This window comes from Chionomys nivalis, chromosome 16 (genome assembly GCF_950005125.1).
Source record: "Chionomys nivalis chromosome 16, mChiNiv1.1, whole genome shotgun sequence".
NCBI classification, from domain to species: Eukaryota; Metazoa; Chordata; class Mammalia; order Rodentia; family Cricetidae; genus Chionomys; species Chionomys nivalis.
The window spans coordinates 2,711,422-2,738,106 of NC_080101.1; the positions used below are offsets into that span (position 1 = coordinate 2,711,422).

At 43.5% G+C, this 26,685-nt stretch overlaps 1 protein-coding gene across 1 annotated transcript; it reads left to right on the forward strand.

Annotated features, from left to right (window-relative positions):
* The first annotated feature begins 241 nt into the window (after window positions 1-241).
* Window positions 242-24,988, forward strand: Decr1 (2,4-dienoyl-CoA reductase 1). Its single transcript, XM_057790661.1, has 10 exons — window positions 242-351; window positions 13,013-13,215; window positions 15,017-15,074; window positions 15,203-15,289; window positions 16,663-16,810; window positions 19,577-19,676; window positions 21,285-21,357; window positions 23,106-23,252; window positions 23,670-23,732; window positions 23,827-24,988. The coding sequence occupies exons 1-10, from the start codon at window positions 283-285 to the stop codon at window positions 23,884-23,886; spliced, it is 1,008 nt and encodes a 335-aa protein (XP_057646644.1). The 5' UTR covers window positions 242-282; the 3' UTR covers window positions 23,887-24,988.
* Window positions 24,989-26,685: the final 1,697 nt, after the last annotated feature.

Below are 26,685 nucleotides of genomic sequence, written 5' to 3' on the forward strand. Positions count from 1 at the left end.
AATTGGAGAAGAGACATTCATTTGATTTTGGGTGTGTGTGTAAAGAATATGGGTTCATTCTACCTATGCGCTTAGCACTTGAGGGGCTGGCTGGTCCTGAGCCCATTCCTGGGTGGACAAAATTCTCTAGTCGAAGAGAGCAGGACAAAGCATGGAGCGGAGCCGTGACGCCCCGGGACCTGACCTCTCCGGCCACACCGCCTGCGGTCGCAGTACGTTCCCGCCCCGACCGATACTTCCGGACCGGGCGGGCCCTGCGGTAGAGGCAGTTTTGCTGGAGAGATGGCGCTGCTGGGTCGTGCGCTCTTCGCTCGGGTGTCCCGCCTACCCCGCGACCCCGGTCCTCTGAGGGTAAGGCAGGGCGGGGTGGGTGAGGGCCAGGTTCGCTTCCACGAGGCGAAGGGTTCCGGGCGCAAGAAAGTGGGAAGAGCGGGGTTTCCGGGAAGGGAGGTGGAAAGAACGTGGGTGCCCCAGGACAGAGAAGTGGGGAAAGCCAGGGTTCCCCGGGCGCAGGCAGATGAAACAGGGCCGGGACCTTGGGGTGCAGGGAGGTGAGAGATGCCAGGCAAGGAGAACTGTGCGGGGACAGGGGGTTCCAGGACGTGGGGGCGATGTGAGGAGAGAGTAGAGGCCTCCAGGGACGCAGCGAAGGGAAAGGAGAGAAGCCCGGGACCCCGGACACAGGGAGATGAGGGGGTGTAGAAACAAAAACCAAACAAACAGACAAAAAGAGACAGGAACTCCCATAAAGGAACTTTGATTTGTAAATAAGCGGGGAATGGGACAGAATTAGGCTGCGTGATCTCTGGATTGTCCAGTGTTAGGATGGAAAATCGGAGGTGATTTTGGAAGGAGTCGTTTGACCTTTTACCCAGTTTTAGCATTGGCAAGCCTTTAGTGAAAGCTAGCCTGAAGGTTAGCAGGTTGGTTTCCTTGCTGAAGAGGCTTCCCCTGAGCAGTGTTAGCCTTTCACAAGTCCCCACCACCACCACATACCCATGGCAGTGTCTTGTTTTTGTGGGTTGTGACAGGAATAACTTCATTTGTATCATGAATTTCACAAAGCAAATGCACATAAAAGATGAAATAAACAAAAGTCAAAACCTTGTGGAAGTTGGTTCTCACCATCTACCATCAGATCCCAAGATCTGTTTGTCAGGTTTAGGCCCTTCTCCCCCAAATAAACCAGCACAGTGTAGTACAGTAATTTGAAAAACTCAAAACTTAAGCCACGTTTAGATTCACTTTCTAGCTGTGTGGAATCCACTACTGTTTCTCTCAAGCTTATTATATTGTTTCGCTTGCCAACGTTTTCCCACCAAGTCTGCAAGGCAAATAAAATAAAAGTGAAGAAATTGGGGAGGAAAAGGACGAGGAAGAAAAAAAAAAGCAGTATTTCAAGACAATCCTCGCCTCTAACTAGGTTAAAAATCAAGCAGAATTTCCTTGTCCAAGTAGAAAAGTCAGGCTGCCGCTTGTTAACCTCATAGTCCCTTTGAGAGAGACAGACTGGCCTGCAGTGTTCGCTTTAGAAAATTGTGGGATGGTGTGAAAGACCAGAGTACTGGGGGCAGCGAGGTGAGAAAGGCCCGGAGTCCCAGGAGTGCAGAGAAGCAAGGAGGGAGAATGGGGTCAGATGCAGGCGGGAAGAGGCTTCAAAAGTGAAGGCAGGAAAGGCTGGAGTCCCAGGGGGAGAAGCAAGGAGGGAGAAGGGCAGTCAGAGGCAGGCCAGAAGGGACTCCTAAAGTGAAGGCAGGAGTTGGTGTGCTGATTTCTTCAACTCGGGGAACCTTCTGGAAAGTGGTCTGTGTAAAGACCAACAGAATGTCAGCGTTTCCTTCCCAAGAACCAATCCTTTTTGTTCCCTCAGCGATGTTAGGATTGTAACACCCGCAGTCACAGACCAGAAGCCCACCCAGCAAGTGGGAGGCAGAATCAGGTGGATCTCTGTGAGTTCAAGGCCAGGCTGGTTCACACAGTGAGAGACAGATAGTGCTGCAGAAAAAAAACCTTGTCTCAAAACAAAACAAAGCAAGCAAGCAAACAAACAACCCCCCTCCCCAAGGTTCTGAGTTAGTAGAGGTGCCTGTCTCCTTGACACAGAAGGCTGAAGTTTGAATCCTGTGGGAAAGGAATGACAACATCTGTGGATTGGGAGCTGCCAAGAAACATCATGTTTTTGAGAGTAAAAATAAGATATTATAGTTCAAACCTTTTGTGTGAGAGAAATGTTTCCATAGCCACAAGCACTATCTGTGAACACTATTTTAGATTGAACCTTGACCTAGATGGGCCTCAATTCAATCCGATAAATAGCTTGGCCTAGAGCTGTGTCTTTGAGATTAAAAAAGAAAAAAAAAATGACCTTGCTCTTAGGTTTTGTTTCATTCTCCAGAGAAAACTTTAATCATTTGTTTACCATGAAATGTAATTGTTTGGCTCTTTTCAGAGAGACTCCCTGGTTGAAAGGCAAGCATGCATTCAGTATGGAAATAGATTCATTTGTGTTTATGGAGCGATGGTTAGTAACTCATGATCAGGCATTGAAATACCTGTGGTGCAAAGAGAGTGGTTGTAACAAAGAACTGGAATCAAAAGGCAGTGCTGTTGTGTCTTGTAGTAAGGTTAAATTTCCTCAGTGAAAGTGTAAAAATTGTTCGTGTCTGTAGACTCCTGCTCGTTGGTGCTTACTTCATGACCTTTAGGTTTTGCCTCACAGAGTGAACACGGATGGAGCATGTAACCGGAGTGATTGTGCACAGCACAGGGCCTGGCACAGAGTGAACACGGGGGGGGGGGGGGGGGAGCATGTAACCCGAGTGATTGTGCACAGCATGTAGTCGAGTTGGAAAACGTATCATGCGGTTACCATCAAACCTGTGTGAGAAGTGATAATGAGTTACCTGCAGCTCTTACAGACTGAAAACCAGGTGTATTACAATGCGTGGATGAACTAAACTGCACACAGGCAGAGACGGCTGCCTGGAGGAGGAGGGACCTGGAACTGGCTTTTGAATCAGAGGTCAGATTGTTTCAGGGCAGTGATTTCAACCTAGGGCTGGAGAGGTGGCTGGGGTTGAGAGTGCCTGCTCTTCCTCTGAGGACTGAAGTGTGTTTTCCCAGCACTCACACTGGGTAGTCAGCACCACCTGTAAGTACAGCTCCAGGGGACCTGACACCCGCTTCTGTCTTTGAGGGGGACCTGTCCTGTCTTAGTTACTACTCTACTGCTGTGAAGAGAAACCGTGACCAAGCCAGCTCATAAAAGAAAGCATTTAATTGGGGGCTTGCTTACAGTTTTAGAGGTTAATCCATTATGATCATGGCAGGGAGCATGGTGGCACACATGGCAGCCACGGTGCTGGAGAGATAGATGAGAATTCCTCATCTGGGCCCACAACCAGAGAGAGAGAGAGAGAGAGAGAGAGAGAGAGAGAGAGAGAGAGAGAGAACTTGTCATTGGCTTTTGAAATCACACTTAATCTGACAAAGGCCACACCTCCTAATCCTTATAATCCTTTCAAATAGTTAGTGATAATTAAGCTTTCAAATACATGAGCCCATAGGGGACATTCTTATTCAAACCACCACAGCACCTGTACAAATTTGTACATGTTGTCTGAGGTTTCTGTCCTGCCCGGTTCCCACAGTTGTTAAATCCCCAAGAAATCACACAGAGGTCTACATAGTTATAAACTGATTGGCCCATTATCTCAGGCTCTTCTTATTAACTAATTCTTATAACTTACATTAGCCCATCATTCTCGTCTGTGTGAGCCACTTGGCTCAGTACCTTTTTCGGCAAGGCAGTCACATCCTGCTTCCTCTGCTGCTGGGTAACGACTCCAGACTGAGACTTCCCTATTCCCCAAATTCTCATTGCCCCGCCTCTATTTCCTGCGTCCCACCTATACTTCCTGCCTGGCTACTGACCAATCAGTGCTTATTTAAAATATAATCGACAGGGTACAGACCGTTGTCCTACAGCATGCATGTACATATAAACACATACTTAAATTAAAAAACATAAGAAGATAGTTTCATCCTGAAGAATAATAGGTATCAACATGGAAGGTCTTTGACCATTCCTGCAAGTTCAAATGATCTGATGCAGTACAGTTTGTGCCGCAGGATGTGGAAAGAGGTACATGAGGGTCCTGATCTTGGTCTTAGGACATTGTGGTAAGAACCAGTCCATGTTAGAGCTCGATGTCCTAGATGTTGGGGAGCTTCAACAGAAATGCTGTCTCTTTCTTCCATTCTGAAGAAGACAACCCCCCAAATATCACTTTTTTGTTTATTAATTTTAAATGCTTATTTATCTTTATTTCATGTATATGAATGTCTTAACTTCATGTAGGTCTGTCCTCCAGATGCATTCCTGGTGCCTACAGAGACCAGAAGAGGCCGTTGGTTTCACTATGACTGGAGTTACAGATGGTTCCAGTCATCTATCAGGTGCTGGGAACCAAACCCAGGCCTTAGACGTCTCTTTATGCTGAACCATCTCTCCAGCCCTTATGTTTAATAGTTTTTGGGGCTGGCTTTTGCTGTGTAGTCCAAAGTAGCCTCAGATTCATAGAGATTCTCCTGTTTAACACTTGAGAGTGCTAGGTTTATAGTCACATGCATCTCACATCTGCGAGTATCTCTTCTTTGAATTTAGTTTTTTTTTTTTTTTTTTCCAAGATCTGCTATGCCTGCTGACTAGGCTTCCCGAATCAGGCTTACTTACCACCTCGGATGGGGTTCCAGTGCTACCCCAATGGGGCAGCGAGGTCCCAAGAGGAGGTAGGGCATAGAAGTTTCTGTTTAATGATTATCTTCACAGTTTACCAGACAAATAAAGCAGCCCTGCAGAAACTGCATGCCTAAGAGCAGACGGGAGTTTCGAAACAGCCCCGAAAAGCCTTAATGTTCTAGGCAAGAGAATAGCCTGTGGGTGGGTTCAGAACGGAGGTAACTGGTGGAGCGAGAAGAGTTAGCTGTAGGTACCGGGCAACTGTGGCTCCCTTAAAGGACGTAGAGCTTCTCCCAAAGGCTGTGGGGGAGCGGTCGTGACAAAAGTGGAGGCCAATCGTCAGCCTTGGCTAATCTTCCCAGAGGGGAGGTTATGCAACGCCAGGAAATGCGTGGCTGCGGATGTAGAGACTGGAAGTGGAATATGGTGTCCAGGGGGTTGACTGAGAGGCATAGGAAAGAGCTAGGGGCTGAGGGGAAGGAAGGAAGATTGGGCTGCTCGGAGGGGGTCGTCAGGTGCCATCAACACTGTCACAGGGAAGGTAGCCTCACTAACAGAAGGAAACCGGAAGTCAAGGTAGAAGGGATGACCTGAAGGCGGCATTGGTAACAGTGCAGGATGGACCTGAACGTTTGAACGTACTGTGTGGTGATGATGAAGCTCGGTTTTCTCGTCAACCCCTGAGGTCATGCCGGCAAAGGAAACAGTCACTGTGAGGGCGTGGAGGGTGGAAAGAGTTAGCTGTCACTCCTGAAAGTGAGCAGACCCCCGCCCCCCAACTCTAGTAGTTAAGTTACCTGTGTGGGTATGAGGCGTTAGTTCAGTCGAGGGAGGTGCCAGCACTCCGGGCTGGAACGATGGTAGGAAGAAATTCATGAAAGAAAGGGAGGCAGTGAACAGTCTTTTTATTTGGGTGGGGGGGAGCTCAGCCCTTCTTTCCCTGAGAGTCAGTTTAAAGGGAGATAAGGCGGGGTGAAGGGCCCAGAGGACTGATGGTCCTGTGTGAAGTTGGCTCCTCTTCAATTTATGTAGCTCAGGAAGCCATTGGAGCAGCCAAGGAGAAAAGGATTGTGTTCCTTTCCTGAGATCTCTGGAGAGCCACACCGAGAGGACTGGGGTGAGCAGATGCTGGAGGCCGGAGACTGTAAAAAGACAACACAGAGACAGCCACCAGCATCTGAAGGACGTGGGATATGAGCAGTGGATGGAGGAGAGGCAGTGTGAGCCCAGACACATTCCCCATTGCCGGGAGGAAGAAATGGTGCTGCCCTTTCCTTCCAACCCGACTTTGATTCTCCCGCTGTAAACACTTGCTATGCCTTAGCTATCCCCACCGCAGATCCACAGGCACGCTGGGAGCAGCCCTGACCCCCTTCTACCCGCCAATATCCTACCTCCATTCTATGTCATCCTGTGACATACACCAAGGTTTAAAATATTGTATATATTTCTCTTAATTTGTCCATTTCCCCAACATTTAGTCTCACCAAGGATAGAATAGTGCTTCTTTTCTTTTTTTGGTCACCGCTATGTTGTCATTGCCTGGAATAGTTTAGACCAGGGGTTCTGATTGTTGGTTCAATAATGAGAATCATGTTACTCTTGGCTGAAGTAATAAGGAGTCAAGAACAGATGTCTCAAGGGAAGGCAGGAGTGAAGACTCCAGTGGGGCACGCTCCCTAATTTGTCTCTGTTTCATCTTCCTTTCATATGCAGCACCGGGAAACATCTTGGTCTGCATGTAACTGCAGACAGATAAGAGCTGTAATAACGGTAGAAGCACACCCTGTTGTACGGAGTAATGACTTTCCGCAGGACTTTGGTTCATTGCTATGAGATGTGTCAGTACTCAGAAATGAAATTTCTGCTTTGCTCCTGGCAATTGCATAATTCAGCCTAGCCTTACGAGCTTGGAGTCCAGCAATGCATTTTCTTCCAGGCTAGTTGCTGTGGTAACAAGATGTGAGCTCCCCAGAAGCTCAGCCTCCTGGCACTCTGTGTAGTGCTCTGTTATAAATGATAGAATGGGTAGGGATGCTCAGGTGATACACACAGTTACAGAGTGCGCTTCTCCTAGCCTGTGAAGAGCTGGGGGGGGGTCACAGAGTTTGGGCCATTTAGTTCTTTATATTTGTAGGGTCGTGGTTGTCATTCGGGGTGCTGGGGAAGGTCTTACTCTCTAAGAACCTTGCTTTCTACACCAAAACATGTAGAAGAGCCACCCCTCCTGCTAAAAACTGTAGGTGCTTTACTGAAAAGGTTGTTTGGACACTTACAAAAACATGTGGCTGGCACAGACAAGCATATTCTAGCAATCGGACAAAAATTGCAACCATCGGTGGAAGTATCATTATATGCAGACAATACAGGGAGTGCTTTGGAAGCATAAAGATACACATTTTCACATCTTTTGAAATATATGGTTGGCCAGTTTTACCAAACGGATGTTATATGACAGTGAGCAAACTGTATAAACTCCTACTTCGGTGTGAATCTGAGTAAGAGTAAATTGTCTCTAAAAATACTCACCCGACACAAACCAGCAGACTCTCAGCCCCTGCCCCTCTCCCTGAATGAACCATGGCAGAAGTTCATTGTCTGCCATTGGACTCATAGCCAAGCGGTAAAGGTACAGTACTTCAAATAAGGTGGTGTCTTCACGAACTGTTTCTGTGTTGCTTGTTTTAGCATGGATTCCAGCTCAGACCTTTCTGTGTTGTGCGCTTGCACACATAATTCAATTGTTTGTTAGATACTTGAATGAAATACCATCTAACGAGTGTGGAATACTCAAGCAGTATTACCCTGTGTCCTCGTTAGTTAGTCTGCATCTGATAGTTGACTATAATGAGTAGTTTCTCATGGATTGGTCCAGAAACTTTTGAGTTTGTGTCAACACATAGGAAGATAGCCTCTTCTGAGAAATACAGAGGAGATTCTGCATCACTATCTTTGCGCCCTTCTCTTAATACATGACGCTTTACCCTGTTGGTATTCAACAGGCATTGCTGAGCAATCGGACAAACTTTGGTGTTTGCCTTCAGCATGTGTTTGCATCCTTCTTTCAGTGGGTAGGAGGTCCATGCTTTATGAATGGCTTTGGATATTTTGAGCCTGTTGTAGTTCCATATCAATTTTAAGAAAGTCTCATCAACTTTTGTAGAAAGTAAAATAGGATATAATTTGTTTTCAATGCTGGCACTAGACTTCCAAGCCTTGAGCGTGCTAGGCAAATGCTGTACCACTGAACTACACCTTTTGTTCCTTCATACTTGTCTTTGAACAGAATGCCCTTTCACTATCTACCTAATAAGTGGGTAAATTTTTGAAAGTCGAGTAACTCCTTCTAAGGGTATTACATGTAACATTGTGACCCGTGTTGCCAAATTGCTCTCCAGAGAAGCAGGCACCAGAGGGAAAATGTTGACACTTTTGCCTGGTTTTGACTGGCGCTTCTACTAAGAAAAGAGTAGTTCAGGTTATAGGAAAGGTAGAGCAAAGGCTAGGCGGTGAAAGTTCTTGAAAAGCTTTAGGAATGCTGCAGCAATAGTAAGTATGGATTTTATTGTTGAAGCTGGTATGAAATAGCTTTAGAAAAGCAAGCTGTGGTCCCTCTACTATGTGACTGGCTTCAAAGACCTGAGTACAGTCCCCAGAACCCATGTAAAACTGGGTCAGGTAGTCCATACAATCTCAGTGTTGGGGAGGCTGGGGTGGGAGGACTCCTGGGACATGCTGGCCATCCAGTCTAGCCCAAGCAACAATTTACAGGTCAATGACGAGTCCTGTTCCAAAGAACATAGTGGTCAACAACTGAGGAATGATACTCAGAGTGGATCTCTGGCACGCACATATGCACTCTCTCGAATTCACACACACACACACACACACACGAGACAGAGAGAGGCATTGAAGTGTGTCGTTTTGTCTTTTTGATTCTGGATATGTCCATGCTTGTAAGATATGCAGTTTGATTGTGGAGGCTTGATCAACAGCCGTGATGTTGGCAGTGAAATAGCTGAGACAATAGTTTAAATATTGAGCCTTTCAGTCTCACAATTTCCCTGTCAAAATCTATTGCTTGATGAATTTTACAGATTTGAAACTGAGTTTTTCTGAAGTAATTTAACATGTTTAAATATTATTTTTAAAAGATATTTTACATCGACTGCCAGAAGCTTATTTGTGGTGCAAAAAGCAAAACAACGCACCAATAACGTCCTTTACAAAAATCTCAAATTTTTCTCACTTCTTTTGTATGATGCTAAGGTTTTGTTTACACAAGGGGTCGTCTCTCAAATGCCCCAGAGCCCCGAAGGCCCTGTAAATGAAATCAGCCATCCAGTGAAAGGGACACACTTAGCCTGTAAAACTGGAGTCTGGACAGACAGCAGAACTTACCACAGGTGGGTGTGGATCAGGGTTGTACCTACTCATGTCGTCTTTGTATGACTTCTGAGTTCTACGTGAATTCATCTTGCTGTTGACTCAAAGTTTCAAGACTTGATGATAGCTTCATTTGGCCTACGATTACCAACACGTGTATATTTTAGTTAACCTACTTACTTTAGGCTAGCAAAAATCATTGAACAATTTAGGTTTGAGGGCTGGAGAGATGGCTCAGCCATTAAAGGCTAGGCTCACAACCAAAAATATAAACAATTTAGGTTTGAATCTCATCTATGGTTTTTAATCCCTTAGGGAAAGGACAAAGACAATACTTTTTCAGAATTGCCGTTCGAGGATAAGTGTGATCACCCCTGGTGTACACACTGGGTGTGATACGGGAGGCTGATGAGTACGGCAGTGGGAGGAGGTGAGAACCAATCTCCCTAAGACAAATTTAGAGTCCAAACTAATAAGCTGGCATTTCCAAAATATGAAGACTTTAGGAAGTTTCTTAAAAATTCACAATCTTTGGATCTACAAGGAAACCAATGCTAATGAGAAAAGTATTATTTGTAAGTAAAGAAGAAAAAAAAAACCCTCAATTCTAAATAAGCCACATGTAGAAAAATTACAATACAAGATTTGAAGATCATTCAAGCCTATTTATGTCTCATCCACTTTTCATAATTCTGAAGGAAGTGGCCAGATGCACGTTTGAGTTCTTTAGGGCTTTGCCTTGTAGAAAGAGGCACAGTCACACCATGGTCATGTGAGACCCAATCCCTTGTGAGTTCTCAATAGACAACTTGTGGTTAAACCAAGAGGTGGCCGACTTCATGCCCACACACACGCTGTCAGTCATCAGAGGATGGTGTCGATTACAATAGCAAGTCAGTGTTTTCCCTCGCAATGGTAGGAAAGGAATTCCTAAGATTATTATCAATCAGGTCACGTGAATTTACTAAGACTTGTAATTATGCTTCATTAACACAGTAGGATGGCTATGATCGAACAAAACCCTTTTACCTTTGTATGCTTCCTTTGCCAGTTACAAGGCTGATAAAATGCTTCTAAGTATATTTTAGATGCTTTTATAAAAATAATAAATTATCCTTCACAAAGCTTAACATTTCCTCTACAAATTAATCCCCAAATAAATAAAGATTCACGGTAGAGCTTTGCGAACACTGCAGTGCATTTTCTCATTATTCCCAGATAGTGACAAATTTGCCAGCCCACTTGTGCTGATTTCCTGATTCGTCATCTTAATGGGGTTGTTGTGGAGGTGGATGGAAATTTTAAGCAAATGTGCCATTTATGGAGAGAAAGATAACTGCAGGTTGCTTGGATCATTCTGTCACAGCAAAAGGATCCAGAAGGGGAAAGTGAGCGCTGTCAATATGATGATATTGACATAATCTTCAATCATGATGAAGATGAGACATCACCAGATTTGCAGACGTTGACGTTAGGTGATGATTTTCCCTGATTATGAAATAAGATCATACTTGCTCAGTAGATCTTGGAAAAGAAAAGTTATTCATGACCCCATCCCTTAGTCATAATAACCAAGTTCAGGGGTACTCTGAAGCCAGACATGTCTTGGGTTTGAGTCGTCTTTACTACTTATTTTATTTATTATAGACATTACTTTTTATCTAAGTTTTATTTATATGTTGTGTGACTGTATGCCATGTGTTAGGGGTGCTCATGCAGAGATTGTTGCTTGGAGTTGTAGTTACAGGCGGTTGTGGGCCAAATGCTGTTGAGTGCTGGAACTGAACTTAGCTTCTTTGGGAGTACAGTAAATGAACTTAACTACTGAGTAATCTCTCCAGCTCCCTTACTATTATTTTAAAAAGTAGATCATTTGGCCCTTTAGAGTATTAATCTCTTAATCTGCAAAAGGAGCATGACAGCAGAATCTACACAGTAGCTGTTGTCTATGGGCAGCATGGGCAGGTGGCACACAGTTCCTACTTACAGAATCTACACTGTAGCTATTGTCTACAGGTGGCTACACTGTAGTTGCTGTCTACAGAATCTACATGGTAGCTGTTCTCTACAGGCGGCTACACTGTAGCTGTTGTCTGTGTCCCAACCATATTTTTATGGAGACCAGGTGGCTTCAGACTTGCTATGTATTTGAAGATCTCCCTGAACTTTTTATCCTTAAGCCTCCACCTCAGTGGTACCACAAGTGCGCACTATCAAACCCAGTGTTTTGTATAGTGCTGGGCATTGAATCCAGGGTTTTACACAAACAAGGCAGTACTCTGACAACAGAGCTACCTGAATCCTCACCCCCAAACACTGATTCTTATTTGTAATTAAGAAAATCATAAATATTGATACAATATTAACATAATAGTATATCGACTTAATATCACATCATAAGTGCTGTCTTGTATAAATTCAGTTGAACAACCTTATTTTAGTCTGCTCAGAATCCTGAATTATTTCTTTGGGGGTAAATCTGTAGATAACATGGGTCAACTGGTTACAGCTATGATCATGCAGAAAAACTCTAGCAGGCAATGATAGATCTAGAATTTTGATCTTGCCACCAAGGCCTATCTGATGGGGAAATGTCACATCCCTCCCTGGTGTATTTGAGAATCTTAAGAAAAACTTAGAAGAAAGCCAGAGGAGTGTGCCAGGGTGTTATAGAAGCAGGCTCCAGAGCCTGCCAGCCTGTGTTTGAATTTGGTCCTGCAACTTTGTCAATGTTCATAACCTCTGTGAGACTTTGCTAGGCAATGGGGTAAAAGTAATACCTATTTCAAGTCTGGTGATTACATGGTTTGTTATCTAATTGTAGACCATAGTAACTACTAAATGAAACTTGATTTTTCTGTATGTGTTTATTTTCATTTTCTGTTCATTAATGTTTTGCCTGCATGTATGTCTGTGTGAGGGTGTCAGAAACCATGAAATTAGAATTACAGACAGGTGTAAGATGGGAATTAGACCCAGGTCCCTTAAAAGAGAAACCAGTGCTTTTAACCACTTGAGCCAAACTTAAAGTTTGTTTTTATAATTACAATGTGTGAGAATAGCAGTATTTTTCACAAGTATTTGATTTTTAAACTGTGAAATATAAAACTAAGCAAAAGAAATATGTTTTGAGTTAATTTGAATTATTTATTTACTTCCTTTTAAATATAGCTGAAGTAGGAATTTGAAAATAACCATCTTCAGTAATTCAAAGACAGAATGTGGCTTGCATCTAAATTCTTTTCTTTTGGTTAATGGGTTGTCCTTGAACTTATGATCCTCCTGCCTCAGCCTCCTGAATGGCCATGATTACAGGTGTGTGCTATTTACCTGGATCTTTTTGTTTTTCAAGACAGGTTTTTTCTGTGTAGCCCTGGCTGTCCTGGAACTCAGAAATCAGCCTGCCTCTGTCTCTCAAGTGCTGAGATTACAGGTATGTGCCACCTCTGCCTGGCAAGCTGTATGACTTTTATACTTGAATGTAAACATCACATCTGCAAAGATAATGCCACCATTTACTCCAGAGCACTATGCACTGTCTACTGCAACTTCCTTTCTCTAAGTTCTACTGTGTTTATTTTACTTAGGAGGACTAACAATGTTCCATGAAAATGCTTTTGCTGGTCTCATTTTATGAATGAGGAAACGGAGACAAAAGGAAGTTTAAAAACTTGCTTATGGTTATATGACTATGGAGTAATTTCTTTTATGTGTTGTTTCTGCCCTGGAGTCCATGATTTTTAAATCACCTCATAATAGTACTTAATAATTATATTCACTTAGTATATTTATTCAGAAAAATTGTTTAAATGCAATAATGATGGATAGTTAGAAGATTTCATCTCTTTTGTAAATATACAGGTATCAACTCATTGTTTTCTTTAGTTTTTCAGTTATGGAACAAAAACACTGTATCAAAGCATTGATGCTCCCCAGTCTAAATTCTTCCAGCCCCGTTTAAAGCCCATGCTACCACCTAATACTTTTCAAGGAAAAGTGGCTTTTATTACCGGAGGAGGCACTGGCCTTGGCAAGGCAATGACAACTTTTCTGTCCAGTCTGGGTGCCCAGTGTGTGATAGCCAGCAGGTGAGTGTCACTTGAGGATCTGTGAAGAAACCATCTGTGTCACAGTTTCAAAAACAGTATTCCAGGGCATCTTATATAAAACATTCTGTAGATTGATTGAAAACATCTTCCTGGAAAGATCCAGTTGCAATTTGAGATGTAAAAATAGTAACCACTGGGAAACTGCTGTTGTTTGCAGTTTTCGTTTTCTGAATATGAAGGCGAAGTTCAAAAGGACTACGTTGAAGTGGTTTTGATTTCTCTTGGGTTTCTTATCTTTCTTACTAATTCAATTGGTGATTAACGTCATGCCAGAATAACGGATGCAACCCTTAGGGTTGCTTTAAGGTGGACAAGAATTTCAAAATGCATATTATGGTGAACATAAAACCACACAGGGGCAAGTTCTTATGTAGGTATATCCTGGTGCCATCTTTCTATGGACCCTTTGTTTAACTAGGCAAGGATATGTTTCATTTGTTTAAGTTGCGGAATATTGCTATGTGAAGGTGTGTTTCATCTGTTTATGCTATTTTTGTTAACAATGTAAAGATGTGTTACATTTGTTTATGCTGTCTTTGTTAACAATGTAAAGATGTGTTACATTTGTTTATGCTGTCTTTGTTTAATTATATAAATATGTGTTATGCTTTCACCTTGCCTGCCTAAGGCACCTGATTGATTTAATAAAGAGCTGAATGGCCAATAGCTAGGCAGAGAAAGGATAGGTGGGGCTGGCAGGCAGAGAGAACAAGTAGGTGGAGAAATCTAGACTTGAGAGTAAAAGGAGAGAATGAGGGAGAAAGAGAGGGACATGCCCTGGGCCAGAAGCCAGGAAGTCGCCAGCCAGCCAGCCATGGACACAGGAGGAAAGTAAGATATACATACAGAGAAGGAGAGAGAGAGAGAGAGAGAGAGAGAGAGAGAGAGAGAGAGAGAAGTTTAAAAGCCCTGAGGCAAAATGTACATGAAGAGAATGAAGAGAAACAGGTTAAGTTATAAGAGCTAACAAGAAACTAGCCTAAGCTAAGGCTGAGCATTCATAACTAGTAATAAGTCTCCATGTCATGATTTGGGAGCTGGTTGGTGGCCCAAAAGAAAAAGTCTAGTATACCATCTTACTATGAAATCTGGACCTTTAAGAATTTGCCCAAGTAGTCACCTAAGTGACTATTAGTATTTCATTCACAGATGTAAATCGGCTGGAACATTCATTATGTTCTTAAGGTAACATTTTTGAAAGTTTTAAAATACCTCTTTAACTTTAATGCTAAACAGTTCACATTCATGGTTTGTGTTTCTTTCAAGGATATAAGATTGAACACAGGGTTATCCAAACTCATAAAATTAATCTGAAACCTGTGTGGACTATAACAGTGATAAAGTTCTTTGGTTGAAGAATGAACATAATGATTCTAATCAAGGAAACAATTTAAATGGATTAGTAAGTAGGTGTGACTGCACATACTTTAACCCTAGACCAAGGGAGGTCGAGGCAGGAGGATGAGGAATTCATCTAGTGCGTAGAGAATTGGAGACTGGTCTGGACTTCCTGAGTTCCTGTTTCCAAACCAAATCAAACCAAAACAAAACCCTCCACATAATTTGAAATATAAACATGTAAAAGTTAAAACTAATTCAGATATATGAAAATTATTTCAACTTAATTTTAAAAATGAAATCAACTTGGTTTTTCTGTAAGTACAATTTTCACACTTTTCTTTAAACTGCCACTTCTCTGTGTTCCTTATCTTAGGAACTTAAAAAGTATATTATGAGAACTTTTTAGAACTCATGAGATGTTTCCTGTGTTTATTTCTAGGAATCTTGATGTTTTGAAAGCTACTGCAGAAGAGATTTCTTCTCAGACTGGGAATAAGGTAGATGGAAAAGCAGCTCTTTAAATCTGACGTGCGGATGATTAACGTTTACATGGTTTCGTTGTAGTTCTGGTTTAGGAAGCCTGGAAATGTCTGAGTTCTTTGTTCTGCTCTCATTCATTGTGCAGGTGCACACAATCCGGTGTGATGTACGGGATCCTGAGATGGTGCACAACACTGTGCTGGAGCTGATCCAAGTGGCAGGGCTTCCTGATGTAAGTAAGCATCATGGGACTGAAGCTTTTCATAGCCCCTGAGAACACCATCAGGACACACAGAAGGAACGAGCTGTTGATGTCAGTGAGAGCCAGGGCGGGAAATGCCTGGGCTTAAAGCAGAGCAAAGGTTAAATGGACTGCTCTCCCTTCGCCCTATGGGACTACCTAGAGAACACATTTGTAATTGTAGAACAAACTTGATTTCACTTTATTTAATGAGATTATACAATAACAAGAGTAGAGTTGTAGCTGGTTAATTGAGTTTGCTTTTCCTAATAATGATCCATGTCTCTCAGTGGAGGAGATTGGCACAGAATGGGGAAGTCATGAGGAATCCCACATTTCTGCTATCTAGACCTTAGAGGTGATGACTACTTTGCTGTTACTTGATTAGAGAAAAGCTATTTCCTCCCATCCGTCTCAAAGAGAACACTTTTCTCTGATAAAAGCTACTTCAAAGAGCCCTGTAGTCCTGAAGTACTGCATTGCCCAGCAGACTGCTCCCTGGGAGAGAGGGAGTGACCACCAGTGAAGATGTCCACTACCAAAAATTAGAGGACAGCGTAACTTAAAAGGCTTCATTCTGGGGATTTCGTATGTGGGTGGAGGTTGGGATAGGAATTTCCTCTCCAGGTAACCCACGCCAGCCTGAACTTCCTGTGTATCCCAGGCTGGCTTGTCATTTTCTCAGTCCTCTTGTCTCATCTTTCCTGATGCTGTCATTACCAGTCTGTACCAACACAGCCACCTCAAAGGCCTCCTATGATTAATGAAGTAAAGTGTAGTGACATTGGACACACCCTTCCCTACATCCATTGTCTCTAGAGTCTATGCTAATTTAAATCTCAGGGATTCTGAGATTAGGAAATTATATGTCATTTCTACAGACTCAATAAACATAAAACCAAGTGAATCTCATGGGATTGCTTCCTTGCTGACTGGGACATTCAGATATACTTTCTAATGCTTTGCTGTAGTCAGAGGCTACTTGTTCATTTCCTGGCTGCCCAGACCCAAAATAATCACACAGAAACTGTATTAATTAAAACACTGCTCAGCCTATTAGCTCAGGATTCTTATTTACTAACTCTTACATCTTAAATTAACCCATTCCTATTATTTTGTATTTTACCATGAGGCTCGTGGTTTACCGGTAAGGTTCCAGGGCGGGCGTCTTTCTCCTTCGTCAGCTACATGGCTTCTCTTTGACTCTGCCTTCTTTTCTCCGCTATCTCTGCTTGGAATTCCTGCCTTGCTCTACTCTATGCTGCCATAGGCCCAAAGCAGCTTCTTTATTAACCAATGGTAATAAAACACATTCACAGCATACAGAGGGGAGTCCAACTTCACTTTTGCTTCGTTTATTTTAGGTAGTCATAAACAATGCAGCAGGGAACTTTGTTTCTCCCACTGAAAGACTGTCCCCTAATGCTTGGAAGGCCATAACTGACATTGTTCTCAATGGCACAGCCTATGTGACTCTAGAAATTGGGAAACAGCTCATTAAAGCACAGAAAGGTATGTCTATGTATTCCTCCTGTGTTCATTGTGCACATTCTCAGCCGAGTCTGGGATGAGCCCTGCATCCCTCCAGATGTAAACAGTCTGAACTTGCACACCTCACAGTTGCTATGATACATGTGTACCAGAGGTTGTGGTGTAAGTCATAGTGAACGCAGGTTTCAAGGGATCCAGAAACTCTGAGACAGGAGTGACGGCTTTTTCCTGTAGTCTGTGATTAGATCCAGAAATAAGACGCATTTGAGATTGGTTTTCAAAAGTGTACGAACAGAGAAAGAGGACGAAGAGTCAGGATCATCTGGGATAGAGGCCTGGTGGAGGGGGAGGGCAGATGTATTTAGAGACCAACAGAGAGTTGGATGTGGACAGAAAAGGGGAGAGAGGAGACAGGAAAGAGTTGTGGGGAAGAGGCTTGATGTGTAACTGGGAAGGCTAGATGTCCATCAGAGTTATCTTGTGAAGAGCAGTGATGTGATGGGAAATGGCACTGACTCAGTGGTGGGCTGGGAGGTTTGGCGTATGGGAAGATGCTGTGGGTGGTAAGGCAGGGGGGTCTCGAAAGTGACAGCAGCATGACTTACTCACTAGAGGAAGGCTTTTGACTGGGCTCAATAGTTTTGATGAAGGTGACGTCTTTGAGATGGCAAACTCTGGAGAGACCTAGAACACTGCCAAGAGACTGGATTTAAATGGATGTTATTAGAACATTTTTGTCATAACTGTGAACCAACTCCTTTATTAAAATTTATGACTATATAGATAGAAAATGTGTAATGCCTGTATATATAAACGAACACAAACACGGGGCGGGGGGAGGAAATCGCTGGAGCTAGACCGGTGCTTTGTTTACTAGATTCTCACCATGACTTTATGTAGCAGGCCTTGGGTGGAGCGCCCTCTGAAGTAGAGGTGTACAGCATTGTGCCTCTGAATTATCTGGGGTCAGAACTTGAAGTTTGGGGTTTTTTCTCAGAGTAGGTAGAGCACACCATCAAGGCCCAGGGCTGTCAGTGTCTGGAGTGTGTGTGTCTGGAGGGGGATGAGAATGTTATACCTGACCTTTGTCCCCTCTCTGGTTCAGAAACTTTTGTCTGTGAGGTTCAGTTTCTTCTCCCCAGTGTAGGTAATTCACAAACTGGCTTGAGCAGGGATGATCAAAGAAACAGAACAGTGAACAGGATTATAGAAAGGCACAGCTTTTTAGAAGATGCTAATAATCTCCATCCTTTCCCCAGCAGCCAGCGCAACCCTCACTCCCCATTTCCATTGTAGCAAAGTGGATGTGATTTGGATGAGGATTTTTGGGACCCTGTCATTTTATTTACTGATTTACTTTTTCCCTGGGAGATAGACTTGGGAGGAGAGACGGGGCTATGGATTGACTCTGCGTGCCTGCTCTTACTCTTTGTCTCCCCTGTCTTGTTGGCTATGTGGTTTCTTTTCTCTCTACTTCCCAATTCTCACCCTCTCCTTCTTCTGTAGGTCCTCCATGTTTGGTTCTCTCTGTTTCTTTCTGTCTCCACGATCACGTTCTTTCTCTGCTTCATGATCTTTTATCTCTTCCCTTGCTCATCTTCGGGATCCTTGGTTTTCGGACTGACTCACTCCTCATTATTGTCTTTCATTTTAACACAGACTTCTGTCTATTTTTACCCATCACACTGGATTAAAATTCTATGGGCTTCATTATAAATGTATTAGGTAAGACTTTTTAAAAGATGGAAGCCCATTTCTATCCTTCCAAGACTCCTGTCAGTTGAGGCAGTCTCCTGACAGTTGGTGTTCTGGGCAAGAGAAGCTTGGTACTGTGGGTCTAACCTGGTACTGGATGAGCAGTTGAGGCTCTCAAGAGCTCATGATCTCAAGCATAGCAATTTGGGTTAGCCTGGATGTTGGTTCATGGGGGAAGCAATGCATGTAATCCCCCACCAAAAATATGTAGGCAATCCAACACCTAGGAAGACAACCTAGGAATGTCATGGGGTAGTCGTCTACTCATGATGAAGGCACCAGCTTTCGGTGTGCTATGGCTTCTTAAGGGGCAGAGGGGGGCACAGCAGGTGGGTGAGGGTCAAGACCAGAGTAGCTGGAGTTGGCAGCACAGCTGCATTGTTGGTAATATGATAGGGACTGACGTAGCTGCATTGTTGGTAACGTGATAGGGACTGATGTAGCTGCATTGTTGGTAACGTGATAGGGACTGATGTAGCTGCATTGTTGGTAATGTGATAGGGACTGATGTAGCTGTACTGTTGGTAACGTGATAGGGACTGATGTAGCTGTACTGTTGGTAACGTGATAGGGACTGATGAGCTGCACTGTTGGTAATGTGATAGGGACTGATGAGCTGCACTGTTGGTAACGTGATAGGGACTGATGTAGCTGCATTGTTGGTAATGTGATAGGGACTGATGTAGCTGCACTGTTGGTAATGTGATAGGGACTGATGTAGCTGTACTGTTGGTAATGTGATAGGGACTGATGTAGCTGTACTGTTGGTAACGTGATAGGGACTGATGAGCTGCACTGTTGGTAACGTGATAGGGACTGATGTAGCTGCATTGTTGGTAATGTGATAGGGACTGATGTAGCTGTACTGTTGGTAATGTGATAGGGACTGATGTAGCTGTACTGTTGGTAACGTGATAGGGACTGATGAGCTGCACTGTTGGTAATGGGATAGGGACTGATGAGCTGCACTGTTGGTAATGGGATAGGGACTGATGAGCTGCACTGTTGGTAATGTGCCCTTTCACTCCGCAGGAGCCGCATTTCTTGCTATCACTACCATCTATGCCGAGAGCGGATCAGGCTTCGTAGTGCCAAGTTCTTCAGCTAAATCAGGCGTGGAAGCCATGAATAAGTGAGCATTACTCTGTTAATTGTGTTGCTGAAAATAGATCAAAGTTCTCAGGTCTCCGTCCGGAGAAAGGTAAAAGAGGCTGATTTGGAGTGGACCGTGTTTGATCACACGATTCCATGCCCCAGGACTGGTTTTACTGACCTGGACTCTGACCGATGCTCTCAGACTACCTTAATAGGCACCCTGTAGTTTTATGGAGCTCACTGACTTTTATCTGTTGCGGTTACAGTGTCTTATGGTCACCATTTTGTTACACACATTCTCCTTTTATAGACCTCTCAGGAGGGAATGTTTTCCTGAGTTTTATACCAAAACCGGTTGCTCTTCTGAGCAATTAAAATGCTGTTCCCATGGGCACTGCAAACTCCAAGACTGACCAGGCTTATCATTTTCACAGGGTCATGGTAAGAGGATGCAAATTTGCCATTATATACAACACGTTGACGGGTTGTGTGTTGAAACTGGGTTTCTTTACACAGCCCCCTGTGCTGGAACTCACTCTGTAGACCAGGCTGGCACCAAAGAAATCCACTTGCCTCTGGAGTGCAGAGAGTAAAGGGGTGCCCCACCACGCCTGTCTACATAAAACATCTTAACGTGTTGCTCTTAGCTCCATTTTGGCTCCATTGTGTTTCCTCGTCTGTTTGGCCCGTCCCCCTTCTCCCCTTCTGTCTTCCCCTCCTTGTTTGCATTATTTGTATCTTTTAAGGGAACTTAAATCCTCCTTTTGCAACCATGTTAAGTACATATATGTACAAATATACACACAAAAACATGCCAGTACCATCTATGAAATATGACCTTGTTAAACAATAGACTGTCAAGTGTATTTCTAAACAGGCCACCACAAAGTCCCATGTTTGCTCTTGGGATTGTGTTTTGGTTTTAGGTCATTCAAGGTTTTGTTTGAGTCTTATTTCCTTTAAAGTTCAGTTTAACAGTTATGGTAAAGCCTAGTTAAACAAGGCTATGTTAATCATTTAAACCTGTGTAATCCATGTCTTCCTCAGGTGATCAACCTGTGCTGCCACCTGCAGACACTGTGATCCAGGGCATGAGCTGGAAAGTAAAGCAATGGCCTTTGTAAATGTAAGCCAGGGCTGCAGACAGCGGTGAGAATGAGGAGCCCAAAGCTCTCATGTAAACCCAGCAGACTTTGAACTCATAGAAATCCACCTACCTGTGTCTCCCAAGTGCTGGGATTAAAGGCCTGTGTCACTATGCCTGGCATATTAGATCTCTTGTTGTAATCTGCAGACGGTCGGTGTCACGACAAAGGACATTAAGACGTTAACTGTTAAGTTATGTAGTAGAGGAGGTAAGGAAGCAGCCATGGCCTAGACTCCCAGAGGCCGACAGATGACCAGCGTGACCCCGAGGAAAGGTTCAGTCTTTCTGGGCCTCGGGTACCTGCCTATTTGTAACGTTCTTCCCTGTAGGTGTGCGATTCCTGGCAAGCACTGAATGTGCAGTGTAGTCCTGGGTAGTCTTATTTGAACACACAACACAGTAGTTTACAGTGTACTTTGTTTAACTTTTAGGAGTCTTGGAGCTCCATGGGGGTAAATATGGAATGCAATTTACTATTTCATCTCCTTTGCTCTTTAGGTCTCTTGCAGCTGAGTGGAGTAGATATGGGATGCGATTCAATATAATTCAGCCGGGGCCTATAAAAACCAAAGTAAGTTTTATTTGACATGTTATAACACTGTGATTGGTTAAAGATTAAAACAGTGGTGGATGCATTCTGACTGCTGAGTGGGGACTTTCCAGGGATGCCTGGATCAGAAGCTCTTGTAGGGAAGGAGTGAGTGGGACTGGAATGAATATATATCTATATCTATCTAACTATAATATATAATATACCATATTATATAGTACGTATTATATATACATAATGTATAATTTATGTTACATACTATTATATATTATATATATATATGTCTAATAAAACTAATGGGAAAATAACTGAAAGACAAAGCACACAGTTTGCATTGCCTCTGTTGCACACTATCCCAGAAGAACTAGAGTCCTAGGGTCACAGAGGCCTCTCTGCTGCAGTCCAGTGACTAGGAGACTTCATCTGCTTCATGCATTTATTTGCCTTGTATTTCTTGATTATTTTTTAATTTTTGGACTTATTCAGTTTTACTTTATATGCAAGTTTCTGCATGTGTCTGCCTGCACGTACATCTGTGTACCACTCACGTGCTTGGTGCCACAGAGGTCAGAAAAGGGCAGTAAAGTCCCTGGAACTGTAGTTAGAGGTGGCTGTGAACCTTTAGGAGCTTAGAATTGAACTGGGTCCTCTGTAGGAGCAACAAGGGCGCGTAACTGCTGAGCCATCTCTTTGGTCCCTGCATTGAATTTTTTGGGTGCCCCCTTCCCCCCCCCCCGCTATACAAAGGTATTGTGAGAGCCTTTGTGTCAGAGCGCTTCCCAAGAAGGGAAGCTTGGAGCGGAGACGTGGGGATAGGGGTTATACCCGACGTTAAAGAGAGAAAAAGCTGAAGCCCAGGTGAGATAGGATGGAATGTGGATTGCCTTAGCTGGTGCTAGTCTCTGCGGCTTTGCCTTGGGAGAGCTGCAGGCTCACCGGGCTCCTCTAGGGGGAGCCCTCTCCCCTGTGTTAGGAGGAAATCCATCGCATAGATGCAGGTCTAGAAGAGAAGGAACCATCATTTTTATGAGTCTGAACACTGAGCTCACCTTGCCGAGTTCCACACCTCAGGCACAGAGTAGAGACTCGCCAATGTAATTACTGCTTGCTTTTTCTCAGTTGGAGTTGGGGTTAGTTGCTCTTATTTGACCTTTTCTATTAGAGAAGAAAGGAAGTTCTCTTTAAACATTTTATATTACTTTTTTTGAATTTACTCAACGAAATAACAGTCCCACTGTCTCCACCGCACAGAGTAATCTCAAAGTTCTTTTGGGTGTATTGTTTGTTCATTTGAGTTTTTAAAAAATAACAAATTTATTTTAGTGTATTGGTGTGAAGGTATCAGATCCACTGGAATGGGAGTTACAGTTGTGAGCTGTCATGTGGGTGCTGGGAATTGAACCTGGGTCATCTGGAAGACCAGCCAGTGCTCTTAGCTGCTGAGCCATCTCTCCAGTCCCTGCTCATTCGATTTTTAGGAATGACTTGCCGAGATAGGAGAAATGAAAAACTCACATAATTGCATTCTTGATGGATATTTTTCTTTTAAAGGGTACATTCAGGTAAAATGACCAATTTTGACAGACAGTAACTGTGGAAGACCTTGGTAACATTCTTTTTACAGTGTCTAAGGTGTGAATAACACGCTATAGTACAAGTTGTATTCTATATAAAATTGAGAAATTAAAGATATCTACACACACGCACACACACAAACACACACTTGCAGACACACACTAACTTAATTTTTCTTTTTTTTTATTGCTAAGGGCGCCTTTAGCCGTTTGGACCCAACTGGGAGATTTGAGAAAGAAATGATCGAAAGAATTCCCTGTGGTCGGCTGGGGACTGTGGAGGAACTTGCAAATCTAGCCACTTTCCTGTGCAGTGATTATGCGTCTTGGATTAATGGGGCGGTAAGCATTGCTGCGTGTATTTACTTTTGGGGGCGTGTTGGGAGCCCTATTTTGGAATCAGACCTAATAATGCTAAATATAAATATGATTAAAAATATTTAGTTAGCTGTAAATCAGATAAAATATTTATGCATTATTCATCTTAAACATTCCTTCCTTCCTTCCTTGATATATTAATTTTATTAAGTTCAAGTTGCCTCAGTGGATATTGTTTAAAGATGATGTTTAAATTAGGCCAAATTTTGTGGACAGAACATTCTAACCATAACAAATAGATTGAGATTATACCTCAGATCTTTCGTTTGAAATTTGAACTTTGAAGCTAGCCAAGAGACTTCATTAATTTAGGGTTTGAGGGTGGATGATGGCTGAGAGATTTCTCAAAAGGCGTGAAAGGGTTTGCGGTATCTCTTTCAGGTCATTAGATTTGATGGTGGAGAAGAAGTATTCCTGTCAGGTGAATTCAACTCTCTCAAGAAGGTAATGCATTTGGTTCATACATGACTACAAGCCAGAATACTGGGCTTTACATTGTGTGTAGAGCTGATGAAAGTGATGTCTTTCCCTCCCTCAGGTCACCAAGGAGGAGTGGGACGTAATTGAAGGGCTCGTCAGGAAGACAAAAGGCTCCTAAGATGGTTTCATCTCCGCCTGGGACAAGAGGGACATGAAGATGAGGCAGACGGACCATTTGTTTTTAGGGTTCATAAATGTTTGCTTAAATGATTTCTGTAGTTCCAGGGATCAAACTCAGGGTGTCTGGTACGCTAGAGTGCTACCTCTGAGCTGCACCTGAGCCCTCATAAATGGTTGGACAGGCATCGAGTGCACGCGATGTGCCAGATCAGGGGTGGTCACTGTGTACTGAAGGATAAAACGGGCAGGGTAGCTTTTCTTTAAAAATGATAGAAACAAAAAGGAGTAAAGATTTCTTTTTTAAAATTATTCTTGCGTCAGTGAGATGGCTCTGTAGGTAAAGGCACTTGCTGCTAGGCCTGATGATCTGGGTTCAATCTCAAGGACCAACATGGTAGGAGAGCGCCAGCTCCCCAGAATTACCATCTGACAGCTACTTGTGAACTGAGCATTCCTGAGCACGCGCGCATGTGTGCACATGCATGCACACACGCATGTGCACGCACACACACCCAATGCAAAATCATCTTTCACAGCTTCATCCATATGCATGAATGGTTTGGTTATATTCACCCTCTCCCATTATTCTCTCCCATGGAACCTTTTCTTTCTACCTGTCCACTCATAATTTCAGGGTTGTTTCCATTGGCTTGGCATGAGTGGGAGATTATATCCTTAAACAAGGGGACTTACCAATGGCCGTATCTCTGAGGAATTTGACCTCCTCTCCCCAGCGACCATTAACTGCATGAACTGGCTGGATTTGAGTCAACTTGACACAAGCTAACATCATCTGAGAGGAAGGAACCTCAGCTGATAGGAAATGATGCCCCTATGAGATCCAGCTGTAAGGCATTTTCCCAATTAGTGACCAATGTGGGGAGGGCCCAGCCCCTGGTGGGTAGTACCATCCAAGGGCTGGTGATCCTGGGTTCTATAAGAAAGCAGGCTGAGCAAGCCAGTGGAAGCAAGACAGTAAGTAGCACCCCACCGTGGCCACAGGTTCTGCATCAGCACCTGCCTCCAGGATCCTACCCCATTTGGGTTCCTGTCCTGATTTCCATTGATGTGGAAGTGTAAGCCAAATAAACCCTTTTCTCCCCAGCTTGCTTTTTGGTCGTGGTGTTCCATTGCGCAATAGAAACCCTAACTAAGACACTGTCTATAGCAAATTGGGTGTGTATGTTGTAGAAGCTTTGGCAGTACTGAAGTGCATGCATGTGGAGATTCAGAGAACAGAGAAAGGAGTGATCTGTGATCTGGTAGAGCAGAAGAAACTGGTGGATGCAGTTTTTGAGGTACACAGCACACTGTCTATGACAGTGAGGCCTGGAAGTGAGAGGAGCTGCCCTGATTTCAAAGGACCCCACTTTTCAGTATATTCTGTCCTCATTAAACCTGGGGATTCTCTTCTTCAAAGCCCTGTAGTAACCTGACCCTCAGTGTGTTAGGAGGTTGCTCATTATACCAGATGTTTTATTGATACAGCTGATAGCCCTTGACTCTTGAAACTTTAGCTAGTAGGAATGAGAGACCTCTAAATGAATTTTGTCTGATACGTTGATAAATATTATTACGTGGGATTTAGATGAGGGGTAAGAAGTAATTCACATTGCTTTCAAAGTTAGCAAATGTAAAAATTAGTAATATGGCATAAAATTCAAAGATTTCTGTAGATAGAGAAAAATGAAGGCTATAAAATATTTTTGTAAAAACAAACAAGCAAACAACAGGGCCAGGTGTGGTGGATGGTGGCTTTAATCTAATTCCCCGGGAGGCAGAGGCAGGTGGATCTCTGTGAGATCAAGGCCATCCTGGTCTACAGAATGAGTTCCAAGACAGCCAGGGCTGCAACAGAGAAACCCTATTTCAAAAACAAAACAAAACAAAACCAATATATCTTATTAATATAGTTTTTTATTTGAGTTGACTGACTTGTAATCTTTAGAATCAAATAAGAAAGAAGGCCGCAGTCTTAAGCATACAGAGTTAGAATTTTGAACCTGTGTTTTTAAAAAGTTTGTTTTGCTTTTATAGCAACTTCTATAAGTTAGCATGCTCACTAGACTGACTGCCTTTGTTGTCCTCCTTGCTAAAGAAGGAAGCTGCTTTTATCTTACTTCATGAGTAGATCTGTGCAAGAGTCCAGAATTTCTGTTATGTGTAAGACCTGTATGGGAACTGCGCATTGATAGTTGGTTTAGTAAATTCATCCACAGGATCCTCGTCTGGTTTGGAGTAAAACCCTGCACAGTTGCTGCTATATTGTTATCCACTGGGCTTGAGCAAGACGCTAGTATTTTTCGTACACACGCCTGTAGTGCCCACAACTAGCACTCCCTCCTCTAACATGAGGCTCTGCTTTCTTCTCACCCCCTCTTCCGCTTTAGAATTGTCAATGCTTCTTAAAGCATTAAAAAAGTTTTGCTAGTTTAGGCTGGTGAGGGTACAACAACAACTCCGTGCCATGCCTTGTGGTTGGGGCCCATGGGATTCAACCAGGAGCCTGCTTGCACTGGCTGGCTGGGCACCACTACGGTGAGCAAGTACAGGGTGGAGAGGTGGAAGAGAGGCAGAACCGTTCATGGGCTGGGGAGAGGCAGATCTGAAGAGGTGAGGGTGATGAACAAGCTGATGTGAATGGCCTTCTAGCGGCCTGAGGCCAAGGTGATCTCCATGCCTGGGCTATTGCCAGGGACTAAGCCTTGATCAGAAGCCCTAAAACATGCCAGGAGGCCGGAATTGGCGCCTGTAGCTTCTGTAGCCTCTGAGGTCCTTGCAGAGGCCTGTAGCCTGG